General features: G+C 39.1%; 1 protein-coding gene across 1 annotated transcript; it reads right to left on the bottom strand.

Annotated features, from left to right (window-relative positions):
* Positions 1-207: 207 nt before the first annotated feature.
* LOC116601898 (protein maelstrom homolog) lies at positions 208-9,286 on the bottom strand. The gene is made up of 11 exons (XM_048732776.1): positions 9,085-9,286; positions 8,551-8,667; positions 7,194-7,278; positions 6,824-6,967; positions 6,556-6,597; positions 5,718-5,848; positions 4,891-4,945; positions 4,170-4,389; positions 2,259-2,494; positions 1,553-1,822; positions 208-1,072 (listed from the first exon to the last, which is right to left on the bottom strand). Exons 1-11 carry the CDS (start codon positions 9,226-9,228, stop codon positions 720-722), a joined length of 1,797 nt encoding a protein of 598 aa, XP_048588733.1. The 5' UTR covers positions 9,229-9,286; the 3' UTR covers positions 208-719.
* Between the last annotated feature and the right edge of the window lie 10 nt (positions 9,287-9,296).

Here is a 9,296-nt window from a genome sequence, read left to right as displayed (position 1 = left end):
AGGCCTCTATCGCAATTAAAAGCATGGGCAGGGTTACCCCGAGTCTTTTTTTATGTATCCGCGAAAACCTATTCTGCCAGGTATCACGAGTGGGGCGGTTCGACAGTATACCACTTTGCAACAAAGCCAATTGCATTTGCTGCGAGCCCATGACCAACCTGACTCAAATGGGACAGACGACTCAAAGAACAAGACGTATTTCAAGCAAACATTTGATAAATAGCTTTAATGCATTCTGAAAAAAAAATATGAATAATAACGAGTGGATCATATGCAACTACATTAGACAGCTGAATTCATGATCGGGGACCCAGCTGTCAACGACTGGACTCTCGAGCATGATAGAGCTTCATCACCAGACAATAATGCAGTGGAGTAAAATTGTGGGAGTGTTTTGTGAAGGGCAGAGGCTTGCCTCCACTTTTCTAATATACATACAAGTTTGGATGATTTGAAATTTTATAAGAATCAAATGCATATTGTGATTAAACAGAAGTCAGTTTATAAGACGTCTGATTATAAAACTTTGCTTTCAGGCTCCAACATATTTAGGCACCCTATTTTTTTGTTCTTTTTCTCTCAATTTATTTCCTAAATATCGTATTTAACATCGTGTTTTCAGATCCCAACGTAGAGGTCATCCTATTTTTTTGGTATTTTTTCTTCGTTTTGTCTGCAGATTCTAAAACAAACTTCTGTTCAATAGAGTAAAATGTCTTCTAATAATTGTTCCCCATTTTCATCCTAGCCATACTTGCTGCTACTTCATTATAACCGTCCATGTCCTCTACATTTCCTGGACGATTACTGTAACTGCCCGTATTCCCTGGATATCCTCCACTAGCAACTCGAAGGGGTGGGAAGTCCTGGTCTTGCTGGTAACTGGGGTTATACTGGTCTCTCTGCCAGGCAATGGGTGGAGGCGGGGCAAAAGACGGGTGGGGAGCGGTGGCTGCCCCAGCATACACTTTTGGTCTTGTATCTGGCTGTCGGGCTGATCCTCGCCCTACCCTTGCCCACTCTGCAACTGTTTCTGTAGTGGTTTCAGTCGGAGCAGTATTTCCCCATGAACCTGTAAAAAAATGACAAAGTATTTAATCCATTTTTTAGGCAGAGCACGTAATTGGCATTTGGGCCATAACATGCAAAATGCCCACATAACAAAACTATGCACTGGATAAGGTTTGAATAAATAGTACGAAGCTAAACCGTACGAGAAGAGCACCCAGCTCTACCCATAGTACCTAATTAATCAATTTGATCGATAGACAAGACAAGGTTTAAAGAAGGAAAATAATATACCACTTATCATACTCTGAGAAACAGTTGTACCTAAAAGTGCCCCCTGAAAGCCCCAATCACATCATTTGAATGGAAAAAAGTGCACTGGATCAGCTTGTACAGTAAACCTTAGCCTTTCCACGTTAAAAAAAACTTAACTGAATTACCCCTCAGAGAACCGCCTAGTCAGATAAAAAAAATAGCCACGCTTTCCAAGATTATGATGGTTGGGTAAGATAGTAAATAGACTTTAAACAAAGCAGAAACACACCATCAACACGAGCGCCTCTTCCAGCTGAGGGCACCCTTCCTGGGGCCATAGGTCTGCGGAGTGGCTGACCCATAGGAGCACCCCTTCCCCTACCACGCCCAAGAGGTCGAAAAGCGTTAGAGCCCTGTGCAAATTGTTGCTGTTGCTGCTGTCGCTGTTGTTGTAAAAGCCTCTGTTGCTGGTCGGGGATTGGGTCGTTCTGAAGGCTGCGCATATCATATGTTGGTCCACTGCGGTGGTATTGACTTGATTCTTCGTCATCATCACCACCTGGTAACACAGATATTAACTATGATATCATGCACAGCATTCCAGACCAATAACCAGAAATTTGTTATTACTAAGAACTGCATGAAAGGCTTTGCTACATAGTATGATGAATTCTATAAAAAATGACACCATTTGGATGATAGGACCGAGAGGAACACTTTTGCTTTTGGCACTAGTTTTGAATCAAATACGCATGATATTATACTCCGAAAAATCTTAAGCTAAAGAACCTTATTTAAGTATATATGAACAATTATTTGGAATCACTGTGTGATAATTCACTAACGTCATGGCAATGCTGCCCGCATCAGGAATCATTGTTGAAACGTGACTATCCCTTAGTCATTCCAAATGGATTCTCAGCATTCAACAATCACTCCACAGCCCAATCAAGCCTAAGGATATTTTTTAAGCCCAAGTCTGTACATGTACACACCTGCATCACTACTAGCTACAGAAGAGGGTGTCATCCCCTTGTACCGATAATCACGGCTTGGGAATGGGTCATTGCTTGTGGTAGTGCTGCCGCGTCCAGGCGGTGCTCTCAATGTCATTGGGGCTAAACCTGGTTCATTCAGTGTGGTGCAGAATGTTCCCTCTGGTCTTTCAGGTACATGTGATGGTGTGAGGGTTATCTCATATTTTGGGCAGAGAAAATCAGCCATGCAGTAACTATAAAATAAGACAATCTATGATTACAAAAAAAAATCTAATTCATTACATTCAACCTTGTGCAATACTGTGTTACAGTATGATGAATACAGTACAACTACAATATTGTTGAGGGGAACAAACCAATCATGAAAATAAGTTAATTGCAGCAACACAAATTAGTTACTGCTGACAATTGTTTGGTATACAATTGCCACTAATTGGTACAGCGACACTCACCAAGCTTGATTTGGTGGATCAAAAGTTTGTGCACTTTTTGAATTGAATACAAAAGCAAGTCTTACAAAACAGCAGCATGACAAGTGTTGCATATGACGAAAACACTTTTATTGCAGTCTGTGAATACGAAAAATCAATAGCCAGAGTGGCCTCCTTTGTTCTTTTTTATAATTTTTTTATGCGCGTGGGTATAAAGTGAAAAAGTCCCTGTAATGTATCTCTTGATACATTTTACAAAGAACGGAGGTACCTCTTTAGTTATTTTATTGTCGTCGGCGATTGATCACTGAAACTTGACTCGTCCAAAATACCCTAAACACTTTCTATCGGTTCATGGTAAGGTTAATTGGCTGGTCATTCGTCCCTTTATGGAATTTGGCAAATTTTGTTGGCAACATTTGCTAAGTAACTTTAGCTTTGTGAACAGGAGTTCCATTTCGTATGAATGTTATTTTTCGATTCGCACCGAGCACTCTTGTTTTAGTACCTGATCTTGGGCATAGGAATTCCTCGAATCTCCTCGCTTGTATATTGCTTTGATAATAATTGTATTTTGGACGACTTTTTTCAGAACTGCTGGACTCCCCAAGTTTGTCAATAAAATTGTACAATTCTTGGTGCAGCGCTCCGACCTTTCGATAATTTTAGCTATTTACGCGATATTTCTCTAAATGAACAGCCTGATGACCTTAAAATTGCCGTCTGGGCTCTAGAATATCACTTTTCTTCCATTTTACATTTTCTCAAGCTCTTGAAACCTCTGCAAATAGAACTCTCTTTTTAGATCAACAAAAAAATTAGCGCGAAATGTGCATTTCGGACATTGCATGAGCGCAACATTTGATGGGAAAAAGTTTAATTCTTCAGGAACTCATCAGACACCTCTTATCAAACAAGTGAACATACAGTACATATGCTACTGTATATTATTGTTTTCATGTGTCATTAAGTGTGTCGATTTACAAAAGTTTCATGAAGTATGATCGTTAAATCCAGGACAAGCGACCCTAAACATCCATCCAGCTGTTAGTAGGGCGGAGGATTGTAAGACTGCAAATCCCAACATTGGATTAAATAAGGCCTATATGGGAATGTGAGCAATGAGAGCATGACTTGTATTATTGTAACTGTAAAGTAACTATGTAGATGCTCAGTTGAGTGTAAAGTTAGGCTAATTGGCTAGTAGGAATATATCATGCACGAAACAGAAATTCACAGCATCATGCATGGAATGACGTGCATTTGTGTGTGAGCTCAGCGTTCTAGACCTCATTTCTTGCCTTACAGTACTATCTTGATACTTCATGCTTTTTCTTCTGAATTGCTTTATAGTATATTGAAGCAGGGACGTGATTGAAGATTGAAGCAAAAAGCTCGGGAATATGACCTATGTAGCCTTTTAACACAGGCAACCTACAATGTGTCATGGAAGATAGAAAGACAAAAACGTAATCACCAATATCTCTTGGCTGTTCCCAAGGCACAGAACTTGACCTCCTGCTGCTCATGCCAGTCACACCTTGCTCCAGGCTCAAAATCAAACACTGTGGAAGAGAGCAGGTCGGATGCTTGTGCCTTAGAGATGCCAGAGTACTCGCTCCTCTGGTCAACATGTGAAAACAAGTCGCAGATGAGTCCTTCAAGTTCATACACCTTGCGCAGCTTGTTGGGCATTTCTGTGGGTAATAATAGAGGGAATTTAATTGTTTTTCTGTATTTTATTTTGCTTTATATGTTTGGGGAGGTTAACCAAAGAAGACAGTAGAAAAGCACACAATGTCCATTACAAGCTAAACGTCCATAGGTCAGTAGCAGAGAAACACTTTGACACTTTGAAGTCTTAAAACTTAAATTCATTCATTCATTCATTCATTTAGAGCCTTCCATCCCCAAGTGACAAGGGGGTTGCTAAAGGACACAAGTTCCCATCAGGACAAACCCCAACACATAACAAGTGACAGGACATTACTAATTTTACAGAATTAATATAATGAAATAAATATTGATACACATACATAGCTTAAAAGCTAGCAGCAGTCAATTAAACCAAATTGAAGACAAAGGAAATGTGGTACTGTATAAAGCTGACAAATCTTAGTTTGTAGTACACTGGATGTACACTGTGTTATTGGTGATACAATATATTTATGTTGATAACGATATTACTGATCACTTACCAGCATGCCTTGCAAGCCAATCCAAGCAAGAATCTGTTTGCTTTGTTTCAGAAGCCTATAATACATATTTTATTATGTCATTACATTATGCAGATTATGCTCTGGCTTTAAAGACAGGTTACCAACTATAATAAACAAATAAAAGTTATGCCAGGAAACAAATCCCTGTAACAAAAAATGAATCCAAAACTGAGAGCTGCTTCTTATTACAAATACTGTACCTACTATATATTTTTTTCCCAATCCTCAACAGTTGGAGTTGACTATATGTTTACTAAATCACTTACCCGACTGTAGACTGGAGGGAAAACAGTTGGAGTTGACTATATGTTTACTAAATCACTTACCCGACTGTAGACTGGAGGGAAAACAGTTGGAGTTGACTATATGTTTACTAAATCACTTACCCGACTGTAGACTGGAGGGAAAACAGTTGGAGATGACTATATGTTTACTAAATCACTTACCCGACTGTAGACTGGAGGGAAAACAGTTGGAGTTGACTATATGTTTACTAAATCACTTACCCGACTGTAGACTGGAGGGAAAACATTTGGAGATGACTATATGTTTACTAAATCACTTACCCGACTGTAGACTGGAGGGAAAACAGTTGGAGATGACTATATGTTTACTAAATCACTCACCCGACTGTAGACTGGAGGGAAAACAGTTGGAGATGACTATATGTTTACTAAATCACTTACCCGACTGTAGACTGGAGGGAAAACAGTTGGAGTTGACTATATGTTTATTAAATCACTTACCCGACTGTAGACTGGAGGGAAAACAGTTGGAGATGACTATATGTTTACAAAATCACTTACCCGACTGTAGACTGGAGGGAAAACGGGCGCCCCCTCAGGGTTGACAAACTTGAGAATGTCCAATAAGATCCTTCGGTAGTTGTCCTCCTTCTTTGCAAGACCATTAACAGGAATCTTATGAGACTTTTCACCTGGTGTTAACCACAATACTAGTCAGTCAAGGGCAAGGGCTGGCAGCAGTGCAGGTAGTAGTGTTAAGTTGTATTGCTTTGTGTTAAAACAGAGTGTAGTTTGATGATGTTTTGGGCATTATTAATATATAACTATAACTACAGAAGCAACTTAATTTTTGCAAAAGCTACAAATTTAAGGGCATTTGTTAAATATAAGTAGTCTCTTAGATTTCTGGCATTATAGGTGACTGAGTTGTAATTGCTGTTGTGTCGTGGATTTCTTGCACTAGGTGATTGAGTTGCAATTGTTGTTGCGGCATGAATTTCTGTGCTACATTAGGTGATTGAGTTGTACATAACTGTTGCTGCGTCATGGATTTCTCGCTAGGTGAATGAGTTGTAATTGTTGCTACAGTAGTCAGGGATTTCTTGCACTAGGTGATTGAATTGTACATAATTGTTGTTGTGTCATGGATTTCTTGCACTACGTAGGTGATTGAGTTATAACTGTTGTTGTGTCATGGATTTCTTGCAATAGGTGATTGAGTTATAATTGTTGTTGTGTCATGGATTTCTTGTACTTGGCAATTGAGTTGTACATAATTGTTGTTGCGACATGGATTTCTTGCACTACTGTACGTAGGTGATTGAGTTGTTATTGTTGTTGCATTATGGATTTCTTGCACTAGGTGATTGAGTTGTACATAATTGTTGTTGTGACTTACTGTTGCTCATTGCTTCATAGCGGAACCCAAGAGGAATTTCACCTGAGGGTCACAAAAAAAAACATGAACATGGGTTGGGTTAAAAGTATAGTAAAAACTAATGCTATATCCATAGGTTGGAATCATGTTTGTAACATCACAGGTGTGAGTTAAAAAGAAGGGGGGACTGAAAAATGTTTCACTCAGAATATACAGGATACAGAATATAATAGTATAATACTATAAAAAGGATTCTGTCATTTACACAAAGAAAGTTGGCATGTATTACCTGGTCTGATAAACCTGTGTAGGGTACGCGTTATCCCTCCATTCAAAGTGAATTCTGCCACACCCACTTCCACAGGTAGCTCATCGTCGTGTTCAGGAAGGAGTGACATAAAGCCAATCATGTAGAATCTCTCATCTGCCACCACTGCATTATATGAGAGTGGCTATTAAAAACACTAGGCAAGAAAACAGGGAATGTAGGTACAATTTCTATACAGAAAAACAAGACCTCTATTAATGGACCTCCCTTTGGACCTTGCCAAGGGGCCACAGAATAGAAGTTAGCTGCTTAATAAATACATATAAAAAAGGAAGCAATGGAGCTTACAACAAAAGCCACTACTAGATCTCTAAGTTAACTTGCAACTCACATTTTCCAGGGGGCCAAATGTGCCGCACCTCCTCTCTCTCTTTCCGTCTTTTGTTTTCATTTAAACTTATCGTGTCAACTCTTCTCTAAAAAGGAGAGAAGAGATTTGTCAAAAAAGACCACTTAACAATAGCCCTTAGCTTTTCTGTTCAAGACTCTTTTTATTGCCCTTATAAACAATGTATTTGTTCTAGTCAAAAATATAAACAAAAGCCTTTTTTCCCAATGTGTCTAGAGGAAAAGTTAAGGTAATACCGGAGGTTATCGTTTAGGCTGGAAATCGCCTAAAAGTATATCCATACTAAAGATCGTACTAAAATATTTGTTGTCGCCGATTTTCAAGAAATTCCACCTTTTAAAATTTAAAATCCGTTTTTTCTCGCGAATTCCTGAAATGTGAGCTTCAAAACATTGAGCAAAGCACAACAGGAAGTGGTAGTAACACCTAGTTCACACTTCTTATGTCCAGCAAACATCAAAATAACTTCAAGTTCATATGCAAATTTTTGTCATTCGCCTCGCCGCTCAAGTTTCACTCTAGCTTCTACAAGTATAGCACTCAAACCAAAGAAGGATTTTTACTTTTACAGGTTTATTTGAAGTATTTCACAGACCTTTCAACTTCACCACTTTCCTAAATAAACCCAATAAACGATCGAAACCCGCATCTTCCAGCTAGGAAGCCCAGAGGACAAGACTTCCAAAAGTAGGTCGCTTCTCAGTTTGCGTGCTTCAAAGCCAAATCCTAATCCAGCCAAAACACCACGAACTGAAAAGCGACCTACGCTCAGAAATCTTGTCCTCTGAGCTTCCTAGCTCCCCAAAAAACTAAAATGGATATTTCGTGTCGCACTCCGGCAAGATTTTTTTTTAAAATAACTAAGGAAGGTGCTTGACATTTTTTGTATTGAAAGCTTGCATAGTCGCTGAGAAATCAGGCATGAAGTTGAAATTTGACAAGTTAATGTGGCCGCAGATTGCGGGTATCAGATTTTGCATTTTCCCACGGATTGACTCGAAAATATTTTTCCTATACACCTGAATAACTTCTTAAACTTTTCCTGAAATTTCAAAGGAATTCAGCTTTGTCTGTAGAAAAAATCACAGCTCAAACTCGGTAAACAATTTCCGAGAAATAGCCTCCGGCAGTACCTTAACTGTGTCTGGAAGAGTTTTATAGGAAGCTACTACTGATAGCTATAACTACATAACAGTCATCTCTATACAACAATAGTGATTACTTGTCCAGCCAACTTTAAAATATATGGAAACTCATCTTGATTTAACTTTTTTTTTTAAATAATGATGCAATTTTCTGTCCATTGGCATATCTATTCATTAAGGTTTTACTGTGTTACCGATATGAGCTCCCCTGTGCAGTCCATACGATCATTGCGAAGAGCACCATGTTTGCGGTTGTTCTTGGCCTGTCTGGCCATTTCCTGGTAGATCTCTTTTTCATGTTCTGGTAATTCCTGCAACAGGCAGGAGACAAACAATTATTTATTAAAGAATGAAGATCTCCGGCAGGACAGGAGGGTAAATCAAAGGATCATTCACACCAAAATAAAATTTGTAATGATATGAAGTGTCGGAGTCAACCAGATGGTGAGTCTTGTAGAATATATACTAGTCGATTGACAAAAGGTTGTCGTCAACCGGCTTTGCGACTAAAGCAACAAGCCCGCATATAAGCATGGGTAAAAACCACTGAAACGCTTAGCTGCAAGAACATCAAGAATATTTAGCTATAATAATAATTGAAACTCATCAAACGCTGAAAGTTACACGAGCTCCGTAGATTTGCTCGTCGCACTGATAGAAAACGAAACAAGATGGCCGCCATTAAGCCGCATTAATATTTACGAAAAAACGCAAGTACAGTGAGCTACCTTCCATCGAGGGCCTGCTAACTCCGACAAAGTCTGCATGCCATTCTCGAGAACAACTCCTTGTCTCTCCAACTGTGGACGTAGAGAAACCATGTAAAAATAGAAGGCATTTCTAGGCTGATTCTTGTTTTTTTTGCTCGGCATTTTCGAAATGAAGAATCACACATCGAAGCCTCGCTTCCATGTATTCACATGCCGAAGGGCAACATCCA

The sequence above is a fragment of the Nematostella vectensis genome, chromosome 9 (genome assembly GCF_932526225.1).
Source record: "Nematostella vectensis chromosome 9, jaNemVect1.1, whole genome shotgun sequence".
Classification (NCBI taxonomy): Eukaryota; Metazoa; Cnidaria; class Anthozoa; order Actiniaria; family Edwardsiidae; genus Nematostella; species Nematostella vectensis.
Note: the sequence above shows the minus strand (reverse complement) of the source record. Positions and strands in the feature narration are given on the sequence as shown.

Excerpts from the sequence above, each read along its gene's own strand:
- LOC116601898 (XM_048732776.1), bottom strand. The coding sequence starts at position 9,228 with ATGCCGAGCAAAAAAAACAAGAATCAGCCTAGAAATGCCTTCTATTTT. Across the intron at positions 7,279-8,550 it reads GCACAGGGGAGCTCATATCG|AGAAGAGTTGACACGATAAG; the intron begins GTAACACAGTAA and ends TCTCCTTTTTAG. Across the intron at positions 6,968-7,193 it reads CATTTGGCCCCCTGGAAAAT|TGGTGGCAGATGAGAGATTC; the intron begins GTGAGTTGCAAG and ends CATATAATGCAG.